The sequence below is a fragment of the Cygnus atratus genome, chromosome 3, assembly GCF_013377495.2.
Source record: "Cygnus atratus isolate AKBS03 ecotype Queensland, Australia chromosome 3, CAtr_DNAZoo_HiC_assembly, whole genome shotgun sequence".
Lineage (NCBI taxonomy): Eukaryota > Metazoa > Chordata > Aves > Anseriformes > Anatidae > Cygnus > Cygnus atratus.
This window is the reverse complement of record NC_066364.1, coordinates 1528524-1547155: the sequence shown is the minus strand read 5'-3', so window position 1 is coordinate 1547155 and position 18632 is coordinate 1528524. Positions and strand designations below refer to the sequence as shown.

Sequence of the window (18632 nt, the reverse complement as noted above, 5' to 3'; positions counted from 1 at the left end):
AGGAGAAGTAATTGCTTCTGTGCGGTAATTAACACCGAAATGAGGGCAGCGGAGCCACAGCCCTCCGGAGGCTGCTGGAGTGCTCGGGGTTATCGCCGGGGTGTGGACCAGGACGGCTGTGGTCTCGTCCCAGGGGAAGGTTCAGTCCCTGGGCCCGGACGCGTACAGGGAACGGGGCTCGAGCAGCAAAAAGCCGACCCGGCAGCGGCTGCGGGGGACGGGGTATGGGGCCAGACCCCAAATCCTCGCGCCTTCCCCACGTGCCGGCCCCACCGAGCGCTGGGAAGAAGGGGGGGCGGTACCTGCGGGCACCCCGAGGAACGGAGGCTTTCTGTTCTCCGGCGGCGGCTCCCGGCTCAATCGCTGGATGCCAAAGGGCAACGCGGGAGCGCGTGAGGAAGCACGCAGCCAGCACGGAGATGTGCGCACAGGGGGCGAGGACGGAGCCCCCCCCCCCACACCCCCCAAGCCTCTGGGTGCTCGAGGTCCCCTGAAGGCAGCCAGGGAGGGCTGCAGGCCCACATCACGTCCCCGCGGGGCTTCCCGAGCTGCCTCATTCCCTCGGTGCCTTAGCCCAGCTCCCCGCTCTGCAGGGTTGATTCACAACCTCCATCACCCCCGAGGGCAGCTCTTCGCCACCAGCCTCGGCCGGAGCCGGCTGGGGAGGAGAGAAATGAGTCAAAGGGCAATTAAACATTAACAGCAAGCAGCCGCGGCGGGAGGACAGCTCACAGGGCTTCCTTTGTTCCAAAGAGGTGGTGGTGGTGGTGGTGGGGGGGGTTTAATTTATAAATATAACACAGCTTCGAAGGTCACCGGCATCGCTCGACGTGACAGGCGTGGGTAAAGCGTCGCCAAACATCCGGGCAGCTCCATAAACAGCCGGGAGAAACCCCAGAGCAGCGAGCAGCGGCACCTGAGGAGCGAGCTGGGGGGGGGGGGGGAGTGTGCAGGGCTGGAGAGCCCCCGAGCAGCGGGAGCCGAGGCAGCCTTTAAACAACTCGGAGATCTCGCCCTCAGAGCGAAGCACGCCATTCAGCAGCAGCATTATTTGCCCTCCTCAGTGGAAAAAACACAGAGAAATAGGTTCGGTAGGGCTACGTGGAGCTATTTTACACATTAACCCTTTGTAGCAACACCTCCCCTCGGCTGCAGCTGCACCAGAGGAGCAGAAAGCGCTTCCCGGCAGGACAGCCGGTTTCTTCTGCCCAGAAGAAAGCAGAAACCGAAGCGATGCAAAAAGATGCCGGCCTTAAAGGTCCTTAACGCTTCCTGCTAAGGAGGGGATCTACTGTTGATTTATGACATGTTTTAAGGGGAAACACAGAAAAGCTGCCTTGAGTGAAGAAATAAATAAATAAAAATTGCACTGACCACAGGGAAAAAAAAAAAACCAAAACAACAAAAAACAACTGAAAAGGGTAAGTCTGGGGGTGGGTTAGGGACACACCCACACACCCCTGCACACTCTCGGCGGCTTTTGTTTCATAGCTCAGTGTCCTGGCCTTCCCTGCCAACCTCACACAGCAGCAAGGAAATAAAACGGGGTCCTGCCAAAACCACGGGACCCCAAGGGATCTCCCATTTCAGCCCGGCAGCCGTCGCGGCCATCACCTCCCTCGGAATCCCAATAGGCAGATCCCAAGCCCCTACAAGCACTTCTTGGGGTGACCAGCAATGAATGCCAAAAGGGAGTGGGGGGGGCTGCATTTTTTTGGGGGGGGGGCTGTCTTACCCAGCCATGCCTAACGCGTTCCCATCGGGGGAAGGAGAGAGGGAGCGCGTGGCGTGAGGGACTGCAGCCTTTGGGGCTCTCCCTGACAAGTTCAGCTCAGGGAGAGGGAGGGAGGTGCCGTGATGAGGAGGCGAGTGCCAGGGGGAGAGCCCTCATCCTGCCAAAGGGACCATCCTTGGCGCCACAACAGTTTGGGGAGGAACTGGACGCTCCCTGGAGCCAGTTCCTTCCCGCAGCGGCAGAGGTTTCCTCGAGCAAACCCCCCCCCCTCTTCCTCACATTGCCACCTGCGCCCTTTGCAACACATCGCGAGCACGCTGGGGTCTTGCTCCCCTGGTCGGTGCTGGGATTGCCTCTGTCCGTGCCAGCGGGTAAATCCGAGGAGGAGGGCAGCGCCCCACGGCCGTGCGGCTGACTGGGAGCTAGCTGGGAGGAGGAGGGGAAGGCTTCCAGCTCCGAGGGGCTCTGCTCCCTACTTGATGTTTTTGAGGAGCGCAGTCCGGGCGTTCACCACGGCTTTGAAGGCGTCTTCGCTGCCGGGAGCCACGCACTTGTCGGGGTGGAGCAGCACGGCCAGCTTCCTGTAGGCTTTGTTCACCTCGTCCCTAGGAGACAGCACAACAGCGACGACAGTGAGGGGAGCAAAGCTTTGGCTTGGCTGGCAAAGCACGGTAGGGTGAGGAGCTCCCTGTGCAGGCACTTCCGAAGCCCTCCCTCGCTGGCACCATGGTTTTCCAGGCTTTGAAAGCGATGATGCGGACAAGGAGCTGAAGAAAAGCTCACGGGGCACTTCTCAGCAGGGCACAAGCAGAGGAAGAGGAGGAGAATCCCTCTCCTGGGGCAGGCACCCACCCTCTCCGCCACGGGACCGCGCGGGCACGAATCCTCCCATCAAGCAGCCACGTGCCTCGGTGGCACCCCAGGAGCAGAAAGCTGGGAGACAGCGTGGGGGCACACGCACCCTGCCTCAGCTCCGCATCAAACCGCCTACGCACCGGGGCGGAGGCACTGCACGGCCCTTCAGCCCTTTAAGCCGTGGTGTCTAGGCCAAGGGCCGTGCAGAGATGGGGGGCACCTCGTGAGGGAGGTGAGTCCGTCCGCGCTAGGGATCAGAGCACAAACTGCCCTCGGAGCTGCTGAACTCTCCCCGTGGGTGCAAGGGGGCTGGAGGAGGGCTCTGCCTCAACACCTACCTTTCGGAGAGCTGAGCCTCGGAGAACGGACGAGTCCTGAGTGACGTTACCCAAAAATCTACTCTCCTGGCCCTCCACAAAGCGTACGCAAGCATAATTCTCGTGTTTCAAAGAAAAGCAAGTAAGACATAGCCCTGGGGACTTGTTTTAGCTGCCCAAGTCACACAGCAGAACTGGGAGATTCAATATCCAACCCCTTCCACAGCAGTGACCAATTCCTAGCTAAAAGTTCTCTGAGGAAGGCAAGAGAAAGCTCATCTCGTGAGAGAACCGTTACTAGGTGGAAAAGCCGCCATCTCTCTTTGACAACGTGGGCAGCAGCCTTGCGGCAGCCTAAAAGCTGCTCCGGACCTGGAGAGAGCAAGGAAGGTAAAGCTGGAGCTGCTCCAAACATGCCGAGCAAGTGGGCGACCAGAGACAGCTCAGCCTGGAGGCAGGATGTGGGGCTGGGCAGCTGGAAGGGCTGGAAGTTCTCATGTTCATCACTCTCCACTTACCTTCAGCTTGGCTTGGCTGCCAGAAGGGGAAATCTCGTGCTCAGGACAGAGTGTTTCCTTTACATTGCCCTAATTTTGCGGCTAAACACAAACTACTTGTACCTGCCTGCTATACAAACCAAGGTGAGCCGCAGGCAGCTCGCTAAGAGACCACAGAAGCTACCAGAAAGATTACGGACTGTTAGGCATGAAGCCCCCCTCACCTGGTGGCTCCAGGCTTGACACCCAGCATGTCCCAGCTGTCCTTGCTGTTGCGGATCCTACGAATGGCGTCTGCCTGCTCTTTGGTGAAGCCGACCCCCATGCTGGAGGGGGGGCGCCTCCCGCCGTTGTCGCACAGGTCGATGATGGCAGAGTAGAAAGTCTGCAGACGCAGGAAGGAGTTAGCAGGAGGGAATGCTAAAAGTGGGGGGAAAAAAAAAAAAAGGGAATGCTAAAGGGAAAGCTACAGCTTTCTTGGCGTGGCGCTTCACTGCAAAGTTACCTCTAGGGCAGGGGGCTAAGAGGTGTTGTGGGATTCAGGAATTTCGGAGGATGTTCTGCCATCCTGGGTCAATGCAGGGTCTGTGCCCTCCTCGCCTCCATCCCACGTTACCTGGAACATCTCGTTGATTCCCTCTCCCGTTTGCGCCGACGTCTCAAAGTAAAGAAAGCCCCGGCTCTCTGCCCAGAGCCGCCCCTCGCTTTCATCCACGCTGCGGTGCTTGGTGCAGTCAATCTGGAACGAGACAAGAGGCAAAGGTCGGAGCCTGGCTGGGGCCTGCAGAGACAGCTGGAGCAATACAGCTCTGAAGGCAATCACCTAACGATGATCTGGTTGGAGAAGCTGATTGTTTATCCTGAAGGGATGGAGGCAGCATAGAAAGAAAGCACAGAAAATAAAAATAAAGAAGTCCGTAAGAGTTTCCATGGTACAAATATAACGTAGCCTCTGCTTGATCCCTTTCTGACCGATGCGTGGTCACCACATTCTCAAAGCCACAAACTTGTCTCCCTACCGTGCCCTACCTTGTTTGCACAGACAACGAAGACGACGTTGTCCATGCTCCCGTGAGGGCCCAGCTCCTGCTTCATCTCGGCCAGCCACGCGTCCAGCGCGTCGAACGACTCCTTTTGGCCGACGTCGTAGACCAGGATGACTCCCTGCGTGTCCTTGTAAAACTCGTTCCTCACCTGCAGGGCCAAAAAGCAGGGCCAAAAGCAGCTTTTTTTTTCTTTTTTTTTTTTTTTTTTTTTTTGTAGCAGCAAAAGCTAGGCAAGTAATACCTTACTGGGCTACTCACGGGAGAGCAGTCAACCTATAAAAGACCAATCTTTTACTCATATATATTTTTTTCTTTTACTTTTTACCTGGGCAGATAATGATAGGACAAAGGGGAATGGTTTTAAACTAAAAGAAAGGAGATTCAGATTAGATGTTAGGAGGAAATTCTTTACTAGGAGGGCGGTGAGGCCCTGCCGCAGGCTGCCCCGAGGAGCTGGGGGTGCCCCATCCCTGGCAGTGCCCAAGGCCAGGCTGGATGGGGCTGGGGGCAGGGGCTGTGCCCAGGGAAGATGTGCTGAAACTAGATGAGTTTTAAGGCCCCTGCCAACCTCAGCCATTCTGTGGTATGATTCTGTGAATCTCTGCACACACAAAAGAGCAGAGGCACGGTGGCAAACAAAGCATCAGACCAATAAATGGGGAGACTGTAAGGTCTGGGAATTGACTGAGAGACCCATTTGTGTTTGCTTGTGTGTCCCTGTGGACGACCCAGCAGGGCAGAGCGAGGATCCCGTGCCAGGCACTGGACCAAGCCCCTTGGGGATGCTGAGGAAAGCTGGCAGGTGCCAAACGCCTCGGGGGTGGGCAGGCTGAGGGCAGCTCTGCGGCGCGCTGCCCATGGCCGGGGCTGCCTTACCTCGTAGAAGAACGGGTGCCCCGCCATGTCAAAGATGTTCACTTTGATCTCTCGGTCCCTGATCTGCACTCTGCAAGAACAGGAAGGAAATGCTTGAGAATGCTCTGCCTCAACCCTCACACAGGCTGTGCCCCCAGAGGAATGCTTTTCCTCTGTGCCAGAGAAAGAGCTGGGTGATCAGGGCCAGAGAAATCAATACGAAGTTCCGATTGCATGGTTTAATGGCCAGAAAATTGCCCCAAGAGCTGCTCAGACAAGGAGGACAGCACCAGCTCTGGATGTAACGCGGCAATGGGGCTCTGTGCTACCCGAGGAAGGCGAAATGCAGATTATTTGATGTATGAAGCTAACACGGCAGAGCGTGGCTGCAGGTCTCTGCCCTGTACTCCACAGCATGCCCAGCTCAGGGCCGTGTGGTCACCCAGGAGCAGTGGGACACAGGACAGGCCCAGCACACATTTTCCCTTTGTCCCCCGCAGCAGACACCTCGCTGACCCGCCGGCAGCCCCCACACCACGTGGCTCACCCCTCTCCCAGCTCCTCACCATGAAGGTACTCACTTTGTGACGCCGTAGTCGATGCCGATGGTCGCCAGGTATTTGGGAACGAACCTCTTCTCGCAGTAGCGCTTTATAATGCAGCTCTGGGAGGAAGGAAGAGGGAAAGTCTCACCAGGAGGACACGGCACCGTGGGGCTGGGATCACACGGTCACATTAACGCTGAATTAGTCGACAGCCTCCAGCCTGCTGGGTGGCTGCAGAGACATTCTGTGCCCTAAGTCCCTAAACCAATTACTTAACTCATAACCAAAGTGCCAATATTTACCAGGAACAGTTTTCTTTCTGCAAAAGGAAGGAAAATCTGGGATGCCACCCCTGGGTGTTTGTTATTCTTTAAGCATTTGGAAGAGAAAGCTCGGATCCCCAGGGCTGGCCTCAGGACACAAGCTGGCAGCTGAGCGAGAATGAGGGAGCTGTGGGTGCATCAGAAGGGGAGATCTAAGGGAAATTTAAGGAGATTTAGGGGAAAACCACACTGTCCAGGCACCTCTTACCTGGCAAAAGGTTCTGCAGAGCCAGGCAAGGCCACGTCCACTGCTTTCAAGGCTATGCAGACTGCAGACTGCCTGCCTTTGCAGGTACGAGTGTCACAAAACTCTGCGGGGATTTATTCCCTTATTTAAAACCCCAAGCCTGGACGAGCCCTTTCTTGACGGGGTGAAGCCAGACCCCCAAAATCTCAGGGAACACCTCAAGCTGCCTGCTCAGGCTGTCAAAAAACGCATTTAGGGACCCAACAGGCTCCCTCCAGCCCCAGTTCTGCCCTGACTGGCGGGTGAGACGTTGTTTGTGAGAGGAATTTAGCTGCTGTAGGCCTCGGAGGGAGAAATACCCCAGGGAACAACGCCTGCTCACGCTGTTTTGGGGAAACCTTCGAGATTTTTTGCTCCCTGCGAGGCACTTGCCTGCCCCGAGGCGACTTTGAGGTGTCAGCCGTTTAAAGGACTTTTATTTTATTTATTTAACACGGAGGGAGGGCAGCACTCGGGAGAAGAACCCGAATGGGAACCGGGAGCCCCCCGCCAGGGACGGACCCTAAAGGCGGCGGGGTTCCCTCACACGGGGCCGGGTGACGGCCGCCGGGCCTTGGGTATGGACGCCGCCATGACACCTGCTGGGCGCCGCCATGACACCCGCCCGCAGCCATACAAGCCCGCCCCCGTCCCGCACGCAGCCAATAACCGCCGCGCCTCCATGCGTAGCCCCGCCCCCACCGCTGTCAATCACGAAAGCGCCTCACCAACCTTCCGTACGCAGCGAGCCGCTCTGATTGGCTCCCCCCTGCCGTGCTGGCGGCCAATCCGCGGCCTCCTTCGCGGGGCAGCCCGCTCCCCGATTGGCCAGCGGGCCCGTCCCTCATCGCCCGGCAGCCAATCGCGCCGCCTCACCTTGCCCACCTCCGCGTTGCCCATGGAGATGACTTTGATCCGGAGCGCCTTGCGCGGCTCCTTCCGCTTCGGCGGGTTCGCCTCCATGGCGGCGGAGCGGGCCCGGCTGCAGGCTGCAGGCCGCGGCGGGGAGCGGGGAGCGGGGCGGGGGCCTCCTCAGCGCCCTGCGCCGCCGCTCGCGCGAGACTTCCGGGTTCTTCCCGTCCCCACAGCAACGGCGGCGGACGGAGATCTCGCGAGATTTCGCGGGGGGGGGGGCGGTTCGCGCCGCTCTGACGGGGAGGGGCGGGGCGGGAGGGGGCAGCAGGGTCCCCTCAGCGCCCCCTCAGCGCCCCCTCAGCGCCCCCTCAGCGCCCCCTCAGCGCCCCCTCAGCGCCCCGGGGCTCACGGGGAGCTGCTCCTTGAGCTCACTGCAGCTTTTTAGTACTCCAGGGGGCTTATAAAAGGGATGGGGAGAGTCTTTGCTCAGTCAGGTGTTGATAGGAGGAGCGGGAATGGTTTTAAACCCGAGGGGGAAGTTTAGGTTATGGGGGTCGGGAGGGAATCCGTCCCTCAGGGGGTGCTGAGGCGCTGACACGGGCTGCCCACAGAGGCTGGGGATGCCCCGTCCCTGAGGCGTTTTGAGGCCAGGTTGGACGAGGTCCTGAGCCTCGTCTGAAAAGGAAGGTGTGGGGAGCTGGGGGTCGGCCTCTTCTCACAGGTAACCAGTGGTAGGACCAGAGGGAACGGCCTCAGGTTGTGCCGGGGGAGGTTCAGGTTGGAAATGAGGAGACATTTCTTCTCAGAAAGAGCAGTCAGGCACTGGGACGGGTTGCCCAGGGAGGTGGTGGCGTCACCGTCCCTGGGGGTGTTCAGCAAAAGGTTGGACCTGGCGCTGGGGGACGTGGTTCAGTGGTGACAGTGGTGGTGGGGTTGGGTTCAAAAAGAAGGGTCTGGTCTTGGTTAGGGGCCGTTGGGCAGCCATCCCCAGGGCCCTGTGTTGTAATTAACATCCTTAATTGCTCGTTCTAGGCCCTGATGAGAAGGAGCAGCTCTGCATCATGCCTCGAAGACAAGGTAACAGGAGGGGGACACGGCGGCTCCGTGGCTTCACCTTCACCAAACTGGGTGACACCAGTGAGATGGGGGATTTATGGACACCAGCAGGGCTGTGTCCCCCTTAGAGGTGGCTCATAAAGAGCCGCTGGGGATTTTGAGCCCCCTTCCACAATCACCTCTTGGTCAGGAGATCCCCAGGCAGGGGACACGTGATCTGAGTATCTCTGGGGGCTTCATGGTCATGTACATAGCTTAACCATCTCTCAGCTCTTTGGGACTTCACTGTCACAGTAGAGATGGACCTGAGAGGGTTTTCCTCTCCCAAACTCCTGCTGGGGGCAAGGGTCAGGCTTGTGAGAGTTCCTGTCTGGAACAGGGGGTGGCAGGGCACCTGGAAAGGTGAGGAAAGGGATCTTATTGCACAAAACTTGGGAATACGCTGACTGCACACACTGCCACCACCTCCTCCCAGGCACCGCGGCTGCGGTGGGGATCACTGGTGTGTGCCACAGTGTTGAGTCCTCGCTGCCCCTTTTGGCTTCCTCCTGAGTGGCAGCAAGAAGCTGCTCTGACAGATCTGTTATGGGCAGTTTGGGAACCTTCTGCCTCATTATCTGTTCCCATAAATCTTTGCCAAAAGAGCCCCGCTGTTACACGTCTCCGGGCGTTTTATGGCTCCAGCTCTGCTCTTCATCTTCATGTCACCTTATCTTTAGGTTTGTTCTTTGTTATCTTCCTTTTGTTCTTCATCTTCCTGCTGTCTGGCCGTTTGATGAAAGCGGGCGCACAACCCTCTGTGGCACTGTAAGCTGATCCCTTTAACCCTTTCTCTGTGGGTCCTATGCATCCATGCAGAGGCATTTCTGGTCATACGGATGTTAACGGTTCTTACAGACCTGTCTGGGAGCTGGTTGAGGGAATTCAGCTCTTCCTCCTTGAGATGCCAGCTGGGACATCTCAGCAGCAGCGTGGCGACGGGTTTATGCTGCCTGCTGCCCCGTGGGGAGCGTGTGCTGCTCTGCTCAGAGCGGTGTGAGAAAGGGGGAAATTGGGATTTCCTTCCAGCCTGGCCCAAGCGTGTCCTTTGGTCTGGTTGGAACAGAGGTGAAAGAAAGGTCGCTTTATTCTCCTTGTTTTGCTAGCGGATATAAAGCCCTCTGTGGGGTTTTCTCTGGGCTGGGAGAGAGAGAGCCCCTCCGTGCCTGGGCAGGAGGTGGAGGGCGATGGTTTAGCACCGTGCCAACGTCTTCCGTGGGTTTGGGCAGCGTAAGGGCTTAAGGCAGCCCTGATGCCTTACGGGCTTGGGATACGGTACCAGACACCGTACCAACAGCTCTGGGGATAAACAGTTTATCTCTAAGTAATGGCGCAGTAATAAATACAGATCAGCGGTGCAATTGCCCGGGTCTTAATGGCAGCAGACCCAGTAATTCAGCAGTGCTGGGCTAGACTTCCTAGCCGGGCACGCAGCGACTTCCGCGACCGCGGCAGGAGGCAGGGCACGGCTTCTCCTGACAAGCGACCAGGGCCAGCTAAAAATACGTAATGCCAGGAGCGAAACAAGTGAGAAACCCCGCGAGGTAAGGATAACGGCCGGGGAATGAAGTGAGGTGCTGAATATTCCCACGGAGGTGGGAGACCCCCCCCCCCTCCCCCCCCCCCCCCCCAAAAGGGAGATCGCTGCCGGCTGGGTTTGGCTGGTTTTGAGCCGTTGGGGTTGGGGTGCGGGAGGCAGAGCGTGACTCGGTTTTCCCCACCTCGAAACCAGGTGTGGTGCGGGTACGTCTGGCCCCGGGGGATGCGCTGGGGACCTATTATGGCAGAATGACGGTGGGTTTTGTCCTCCGGAGCTGGGGCGTCTCGCCCTGACGCCCTGCGAACGCCGGCGCTCCCGGCGGAGGTGCCCTCGGGGGACCCGTTGCAGCTGCGGGGCGGGCGCCGGCCGCCTTTCTGGCGGCGATCGTCCTCCGGCCGCCGCTCGGGGCGCGTTCCGCCTGGCGCCGTGGCAGCGTCCTCGTCCTTCCCGCGCCGGGCGCGTGCGAGGAAGGGATCCTCGTGCCAGGAGCGCCGCGGAGACGTGCGAGGGGCGTGGCGTTGCGCGCGGAGGAGCGTCGAGGCGAGCGACCAGCCCGTCCCCGGGTGCCGTGCAAGCGACGTGGCCGCTGTCGGCACCAGAACAGAGGCGGGTGAGTGAGGGCCGCCGCGAACACCCCGAGGGGCCGCGGGAACAGCGCCGGGGGAGCCGGCCTGTGGGTGTGGGGTTCGGTTCTGCCCCGGGCACGTGGCTGGCGAAGGGCTCGGTGCCGGAGACCCCGCTGCGGCTGCTGCTGCTGCTGCTGCAGCTCCGTGACCATGGAAACAGCTGCGGGAGGAAGGAGGGAGCAGACGGACCGGGGACACACGGACGTGCCTGACAAAGGAGGTGCCCGGGGCGAGCGGCTCCCCGCCGCCGGCCTCCCTCCCGGCATGACCGTCGCCGCTCCGCGTCGCCGCCGTCCCCCGGTGCCTGCGGGCCACCTCCTCGCCGCCGGGCTGCCCCGCAGCAGGTCCCCGGGGCCCGGAGCAGGGCAGCCCTCGGTGCGCCACGTGCCCGCTGTGCTGAGCTCGGCAGCCCGGTTCCGAGCCTGAAGCGGGGACAGGGCCGCTTGTCCCGACCCCGTCCCCAAATAATTCGGCCGCCCGGGGCAGAGGCCAGGGGTCGGCCGGCTCCCGGGCGGTGACCGTGCCCCGTGCAGAGCCGTGCCGGGACCCCCCCCCCCGGGCAAGGCTGGAGTGCGTCGGGGTCCCCGTGGTGGCACGACCCAGCGTGGCGATGACAGGTAGGGGCCGACGGGGGCGGTGCTGGCGGTGGGGAGGGTTTGGTTCCTCTCCATCCTTTTCTTGCGCCGCAGATCGGGAGGAGGAAGGTCCCGGAGGCAGCCTGGACCCGCACCCTGGCTCTGGGCAGGGGTGCTCGTGTCCGGCCCGGCTCTCCGTGGCCAGAGCCGCTTCCAGCGGTGACGAATGCGGGGGTTTGCGCCAGCCCTGTGTGTTTTGGGCAGAGCTGAGGGGAGCTGGCGGTGACTGGGGCTGGGGCCGCGGCTGCCGCCAGGTCCCCAAAGGGCCACCCCATAGCGCCGTCCCGGTGACCGCCGCGTCCCTTCGCAGCGAGCCACTGGTCCCAAATCCTTGCAAGCTATAAGGGACGGGGGTTTCTGGGGCAGGAGGATTTGCCACGCCTGGCTCGGGCTCTGCCCTCCTCGCCGCGTTTTACCCCGAGGCTTTCGATTCACTCCGGGCTCAGCAGCGATGCTCGGCAGCCCCAGACCTCGATGTGGCAGCCGCCGCGTCCCCCGTGCCAGCCCCGCGGTCCCCGGGGAGGGGGGCTCAGCTCCGCCGCCCGGGGAGCCCGCGAGGCGGATTAAGCTCCCGAAATGTTTTAATTAAAGCATAAACTTCCCCCCAGGCGGGACTGGGGAGGCGTCAGCTATTGCCTGATGAGCGAGCGTGGGCGGCCGGGGGGGGCTCCTGCAGCCTTCTGTGGGCACCTCGAGCGATCAGCGGCCCCAACCCCAAATGGGGGGGGGGGGGGGGGGGGTCTCACGCCCACGCCCCACATCCAGGCTCTGGCACTCAGGGGGGCACCGTCCCACGGCAGGGACCTGCAAGCGGCTTCCCCCTGCTCCTTCGCAGGGCTTTGGCCCCGCTGAACCGAGCCGAGCCGTGCCGAGCCGTGCCAGGGGCGGGCGCTGCAGCCGTGCCTGCGGGAGGAGCCGCTGCTGCGGTGCCGCCCCCCCCTTTTTCCCCGGTGCCGCCCCCGGCCGGCAGAGCCGGGCCCGGGCACCGCCGTTTTCGGGCGAACCGAGCCGGGCCGGGCCGGGCCGAGCCGAGGCGGGGCAGCAGCAGCGATGTACGGTGAGTGCCTGCGGAACCGGGCCGGGGCCGTGCGAGACCCCCGCGTTGGGTTCAGGGCACCTCGGCCGGGCTCTGCGTCCCCCCCCCACCCCCCCCAACCCCGTGCGCCCCGGGGTGTCCCCGCTCCGGTGTTTGGGGGGGGGGGGGCCTCGTCCTGTACCGGGTCGGGGTCCCCCCCCCCCCCCTTGCTGGGGGTGTCCCCTCTTTGGGGTTGGAGGGATCCCGGGCTTGTATAGGGCCGGGCACCCCCTCGTTTTCTGGGGGGAGCCCCCTCGGAGGGCTTGGGGGAACCTCGGTCCTATATAGGGCTGCGTGACCCCATAGTGGCTGGGGGGTGCCCCCTCTTTGGGATGGGGGCACCTCCGTCCTGGGCATGCCCCCAGTTATTGGGGGGTGACCACTTTTTAGGGCTTGGGGGGGGGGGGGGGGGGACGACTTTGGTCTTGTACAGGGCCGTGCGTCCCCCCGGTTACGGGGGGTGACCCCTCTTTGGGGTTGGGACACACACGGTGGTCCCATAAAGGGCTGTACACCCCCTTTATCAGTGGGGCATTGCCCTGTTCCTGGGGGGGGGGGGGGGGGTCTTTTAACCTCCCCCCTCCCCATTAACCGCATTAGCAGCCCAGGTTCCCGGGGTGGTGTGCTCCCCAGGGCCGGGAGGGAAAGCTCCTTTCTGGGACTGCTGACCCCGGATTACGGGGGAATCTCCCAGTCCTTTGTGTGGGGAAGCCTGGAGTGCTGTATAGGGTTCTCCAGCTCCACCTGCTTACTTGGGGGGGGGCGGGTCCCACACCCCCCACCCCATAGCAGGAGAGACTTGGCCCTATATACGAGCACCCCCCCCCCCCGCGACGCTGAGGGCTTGCTGGTCCTGACGTAGAGCTCGGCCCTATGTACCCCCACGCACCCTGGGGTGTTCGGAGCTCGTCGACCCCAAGGCCGCCCTGGAAGCGCAGCGGGGTGATGCCAGGCGTAACGGGGAGCAGCTGGCCGCCCCCCCGCCCCGGGGCAGAGATTTTTGGGAAGGGCTCGGGGCGGGGGGGGGGGGGGGTGGCCGGGTGGCAGCGGGCTCTTAAATCCTCCCTCCCTGCTGCCCGAGCATCCTTCCCGAGCTGTCGGCGCGGGGGAGAGCGCTGCAGAGGTGGGAACCCCCGTCCCCGGGGCCCCCAGTTTGTGGGGTCGCTGCCGGCTGAGCCCCCGCTCAGCGAGGGGCTGCGGTGCCGGGGGGTGAGCGCGGCGTGGGCACGGTGCTTTCCCCCGTCCCCTGCGTGACGGGGTGCTCGATTTTTGGGGCCCGCCGGGGCCGCCCGCGGGGCGGGGACGCGTTGGGATGCCGCACGGGGGAGAGGAGCCGAGCCGGCGGGTTTGGGAGCGGATTTCCACCTAGCGGGGCCACGGGGAAGGAGGCCGAGGCGGGACGCCTGGTTTCCTCTCCTTTTTTTCCTCTCCTCCCCTCGTCACGGTGCTGACTCCTCCGTGGCCCTCCCGTTGAGTCATTCAGGTCTCCGAGCCGGTATTTTTCCACCCGCAGAACCAGGGGGACGCTTCCTTCCCCTCCTTGCCCTGGGGCAGCTCGCGGTGAACGCGGCTGCTGCGCGCCCTGGGGACACGCGGCCCCTCGCTGCCCGCCATAGCCGAGCCCGTCCGTCTGGCCCCGGATGGCAGCAGCGCTCCAAACTGGAGCTGCGAGACCCCAAAAGCCCCGGCAGCCCCCCCGGTGTCGGGCTTGTGGCGTGGTTGGGGTGTGACGCCCTCCGCTCGTCCCTCGGATGCCCGCGGGGAGGTGACCCCGTGCCACATCTGGCCGCAGCTCCTCCGCCGCTCCGAAATCCGCGGTCTCGGGGATGCCCCCGCTCCGAAATCCCCAAATCCGCGGCGTTTCCTCCCAGGATGTAGCGTGAGGAAGGGCAGAGCGTCCCCGGGGAACCTGAATGTGAAGCTGAGGACAAACGCCAGGCTGGTCCCTTCGCCCGTAGCGCCGGGCGCTGCTGCGGCTCGCGGGCCTGGAGAGCTTCCAGGAGCTGGCAAAGCTCCGTGGGATGCTTCGGATGATGCGAGGTGCGTTAGGGATGCGCGGGATTATCGGTATCTCTTTAATCTCTCTTTTAACCGCCCCTTGGCCTGCGGGAGGGATTAGGTGGGTGCCTGCTGGGGGAGTTTCGCTCTGCGGGCAGGACGCTCGCTCCGTTTCGGGGACCTGCCTGGCTCCCGGGGAGGTGCTTTAGGGGCACGGTGCCCTCCCGCCCCGCACATCCGTCCCTCTAATCCCGCGGCGCTGGCATTCGTGTGCACGAGGCGAGGGCTTCGGGGGGAGCTCTGCCTCGTTTCTGCCCGCCTCTGGTTTCCTTTCCCAGCCGCCGGTGAAAATGGGAGAACTGAGCTGCGAGCCCAGCCCGGGCAGCCGGTGCCGAGCGAACCAGGCGCGTGGCTTTGTGAGCCCGGCCTTCGTTTCGCTCTTCCCGTCTCCCGTGGGAGCTCGCTGTCCCGAGCCAGGCTCAGGGATCAGCTCCTCCTCGGGGTATTTCCGCGGCACGGGAGCTGGGGTCCTGCTAATGGGCTGGGGATCCCGCCTGGTCGCCCCGTGCCTGGGGGCTCTCTGATGGTCCCGGCCCCGCAGGGGAAGCCCGTGCTTTTGTGCACCGCGGTCCCCGGGAGGCAGGGGCTGAAACCCGAAATCCCTGCGAAAGGCCGAGCGAGCCCGGGGGGCCGGCAGGCTGCGGGACCGGCTTCACGGGCAGAGCGTGGGGTGAGAGCCGGCAACGCCGGGGACGGGATGGAGTTCGCGGTCCCGTGGGCGCTTCCCAGCGGGGTTTGGCCGTCCCCTGCTACGTTTGGCAGCCGTGGGGCCCCGTCGGAGCTGCGGGGCCAGCCTTTGAGCCGTCCCCAGCCCGGCCAGCCACGGGGTTTGTTTCCGCCACGCTCCCTCCCTGCGCTTTCTGCCGGCACGAGCTCTCTCCTCCCACGCCAGAGGAGCTGGAAATAGAGGTTCCCTTTTTGCGGCGGCGGGGGAAAGGAGGCTTTTCGGCTACCCGGGGAGGAGGCGTTGCCGGCGGTGGGCGCCAGCAAGGCCCCTGCGAGCTGCCCGGGGCTGCCAGCGTGCCGCTGAGCCGCAGCCAGCAGCGGATGGGTTTTGCGCTAAATAAATCGCGCTCGCTGGGACTGGATGGCTCAGCAGGGGGACGCGAAGTGCAATTAAGCTCTCCGCGAATTAATTCAGCGCTCGTGGAGGAAAAGGGGCTGGTTGCGGCGCCGGGGGCTTTCCCGAGCCACGGCTCTCCTTCGGGTTTGGGCTAAAGCTCGACGGCCGCGGTCGCGTCCAGGGCTTTATTTTGGGCACACGTCAGACGGCACCCGCGCGTCCGGCAGCGTCGGACAGCCGCAGTGATAGACGGGGACTCCTCTGCCCGGAGCGAGCGCCGGAGGGGACGGTGCCAGGCCGGTGGCTGGCGTTGCTCGCGTCGAAGCTCGTCGAGCCCGACAGCTTAAGGGCTCTGGAAATTGGTCGCACAAGCGGTAATCGCACAAGCAGACGCGCTCCCAGGGGTGCTGAGCTCTCCGCAGCGCCGTGGCTCTGTGGCAGGGCGCCCTGCCCCGGCGCCTGGAGTTGTTCCCCCCTCCTCCCTCCGCAGGGGCTGCCAAGAGCTCAGGAAGGATGGAGGGGAGTGTGGCCCTGGTGCCTTCGTCTCACTTCTCTCTAAATGAGGCCGTTTGGTTACGTTTCCTGCCAAAACTACAACTAGCTGCGGGCTTTGATTTAGCAAATCTTGAGGAAACGGGGAGCCACAAGAAGGCGTCCGCTCAGCGTCTCGCCTTAAACCTCGCCGCGTTTTTGTGGGACGCGCACAAATCTTTTTTTTTTTTTTTTTTCCCCCTTTTCTTTTCCTCTGTGCCGCGTGGGGCAGGGGCCTGGGCTCACACAATGAACCCGGCTCTTAACTAAGCAGATTTTGGAGGCTGCGGACCTCAGCCCAGCTCTTAACTAAGAGCTGACTTAACTAAGTCAGCTTAACTGAGCGGATTTTCGGAGGCCGCCTCTGCCAGCCGCCCTGCGTGCGGGACCTGCGCCAAAACCCCTGCGTCCACGCCGTGCCCAGCGAAGGTCTCGCGTGGAGGAGCCGCGCTGCTAGCCGAGGCCGGAGTTCTGAGTGAAATTTCCTGCTGTTTAAGCTCTTCCCTCCCCCAGCTCTCCCGCTGCCGTGTGCTGTATAACGAAACCGGCCGCCCCTTAAGGCGCTTGCCTCCCCTTCTCCTCCCCTCGGCTCGGCGCTGCCTGACGCCAACCTTAACGCCGTTGCAGGGGGGTCGCTGTGGTTCTAATGCCCGGGTCTAATCACCGCAGCGAAATATTAATTAGTCTGGCCGCTGGCGAAGCTTGGTGCGCGTGCTGCGGTGTCGGCCCGGCGGGCTCAGCCGGGTGGCGAAGCGTAAATAATGGGTGGCCGGATCCGTCAGGGATGCGTGCCGCCAGCGGGGCCGGTTTACGTCCCCCCCCCCCGCGTACCGTTGGGGTCGCTGAAGCCGCGTTTGATGCCTGAGTACCTCGACAAGGCGATGGTTCTTCTTGAGGTTGGGCAGGGTGGGCCCGGCAGTGGCGCTGGGTGCTCCGCACCTCTCCAGGGCGAGACCCTGCGAATCCGCGCGCGTCTCCCCGGCCTGGCCCGCGCGCCTTTGGAAGCGGGGAGCAAGGAGGAAGCGGCGAGTTTGGGCAAATCCGGATGGGGCTCAGCCACGCCAGCACCAAAACCAGCCTGGATTTGGCCCCCAAAACAGCTCCCCCGCAGGGTCACCGCGTGGGGGAACCGTCATGGGGTGACGTGTTGGCCCCCCCCAGGCCATGGTGTGTGCCCCGGTGGAGGTGAGGCAAGAGCAAGGTGCGGAGGAGCGCCGGGGGAAGCTGCAGATTTAATTGCTCGGCTAAAAGGCTCTGCGCCTTCCCCAGCTCTGCCTGCCCCGTTACACGCGTCGGAGCCGGGGGGCCTCTCACCTTTTTATGGCTGCTCTTTCTTTGCACGGGGACGTCGTGGACGGCTCGGGCTGGCGTCCAGCTCCCCTCCTGGCTCGGGGGCTGCCGCAGCCTCACCCCGTTCCGGCGCTGGGTGCCGCGAGGACATTGGGCTGTGGTTTTGGTCGGTGCCCGGTGCTTTCAGCTCTCTTAAATGCGATTAGAGGGGAACTTGCTGGCGTGCTTCACAGCTCTGCCGTCCCGATTTACATCGGGGTCCGCCCTGGCTCAGTGCGGGGCCTGCTGGCACCGAAGCTGGGTTTTTGGTGGTGTTTTCCTGCTTCTTCAGTTGGTGACAGGAGCTCAGAGGAACGCTTAAGAGAAGCCTTTCCCTTGGGAGGGCTTCCCGCTGCGCTCACTCGTGGCTCCAGGGGTGGTTTTGGGGCAGGAGCGGGACCCGCAAAGCGGTGCCCGACAGAGCCACCAGCACCCATCGAGGCGCCGAATCTCCGAATCTGCCCCTTCTCCCTGCTGGCATTGCTTATTTCTCGCCTTCCCCGATATCTTTTCCCCTCTTGACGTGACCTGGGGCTCCCAGCTCCATCCTGCCCTGCGGGGACCAGGACCGAAAGGTCTCCGGGGCCAGCCCCAATATCGCTCGGTGCCATTTCCAACGTCATTTCTAACACGGAGATCTCGCCCGTCGCCCCAGGCGGGTTTACCCGCCGGGTGCCCAAGTCCCGAGGGATTCGGAGGCTGGGCACGGAGGAGACTCTCACGTCGGGCACGTAAATGAGATTTTGCTAAGCGGATTAGGGGAAGGTGTCTGGTTTGGTGCGTGGCTCGGGGGGGGGGGAGACGGCAGTGGGCCGGCGGCGCGCTCCCTGCGTTCGGGCCCCTGTTGCTGCCTGGAGCTGAGCGAGCGACCTTCACGGCGGATTGGATTGAACGAGGGATTTTGCTTGATTTAATTAAGACTCATTTGCGATCAGTCGGAGTGCCCTTATTAAGGGAATTCCACGCCTCGAACAACGCGCCCGTGAGGCTTTTCGGCGGGGTTTATCGCCGGCGTGCCGCTAAAATGGGGAGAGGGGAGGGGGTTCATGGGGAACGGGTCAAGGTCAGCGCGTGGTGGGAGAGTGCGCGGCCGTTACGGGCTGGGAGCTGTGTCCTGCTCTCCCCTGGCTGCTCTGCCATCCCAAAAGCCCCCGTTACAGCTGGTACCAGCGCCCCCCCCCTCTCCTGGAAGTGCGTGCCGTGGGTTTGTCTGAGAGCCCCGGGGCGCTGGAGCAGCAAAGTGGGGGTCGTGCTGGAGAGCCGCAATCTCCGCGACGAAAACGCCGTAATTATCCCCGATCAGATCGACTTTTCCTGGAGCTACCAAAGCAAAGGGCCCTTTTGGCTCGCTTCGCCCCCCGGCGAGAGCACAGATGTGACCTGAGAGCGGCGAGGAGGAGCCCGAAAAGTGACCCCTGGGGGGGGG

The 18632-nt window shown here is 62.7% G+C and overlaps 2 protein-coding genes across 10 annotated transcripts in view; one reads left to right on the top strand and one right to left on the bottom strand.

The window, feature by feature from the left end:
• Positions 1-722: 722 nt before the first annotated feature.
• Positions 723-7499, bottom strand: DNAJC27 (DnaJ heat shock protein family (Hsp40) member C27). Of its 2 annotated transcripts, none has more exons than XM_035563664.2 (7): positions 7276-7499; positions 5887-5969; positions 5327-5396; positions 4434-4598; positions 4021-4143; positions 3629-3789; positions 723-2340 (listed from the first exon to the last, which is right to left on the bottom strand). In XM_035563664.2, the coding sequence occupies exons 1-7, from the start codon at positions 7360-7362 to the stop codon at positions 2208-2210; spliced, it is 822 nt and encodes a 273-aa protein (XP_035419557.1). In that variant the 5' UTR covers positions 7363-7499; the 3' UTR covers positions 723-2207. The 2 variants fall into 2 exon arrangements, with proteins under 2 accessions (XP_035419557.1, XP_050565404.1); XM_050709447.1 differs by having other exon boundaries at positions 7132-7480.
• A 28-nt stretch (positions 7500-7527) lies between these two features.
• EFR3B (EFR3 homolog B) overlaps positions 7528-18632 on the top strand; it is a 37500-nt gene continuing 26395 nt past the window's right edge. For 2 of the 8 annotated variants that reach the window (XM_050709446.1, XM_050709445.1), the window contains exon 1: positions 12108-12207. Coding sequence is in view for 6 of the 8 variants with exons in the window: in XM_035563673.2 (XP_035419566.1) it covers positions 14247-14265 (19 nt within the window). In the remaining 2 variants the exon portion in view is untranslated. Of the gene's footprint in view, positions 7976-8286; positions 8332-12094; positions 12208-13737; positions 14266-18632 lie in introns of those variants that run through there. The other 6 variants (XM_035563670.2, XM_035563669.2, XM_035563672.2 and 3 more) reach the window with 6 other exon arrangements.

Coding starts and splice junctions, on each gene's coding strand:
- DNAJC27 (XM_050709447.1), bottom strand. CDS start 7,362: ATGGAGGCGAACCCGCCGAAGCGGAAGGAGCCGCGCAAGGCGCTCCGG. Junction 4,599..5,326: donor GGCACCCGTTCTTCTACGAG/GTAAGGCAGCCC, acceptor TTGGCCCTGCAG/GTGAGGAACGAGTTTTACAA. Junction 4,144..4,433: donor TCGTTGTCTGTGCAAACAAG/GTAGGGCACGGT, acceptor GTCTCGTTCCAG/ATTGACTGCACCAAGCACCG.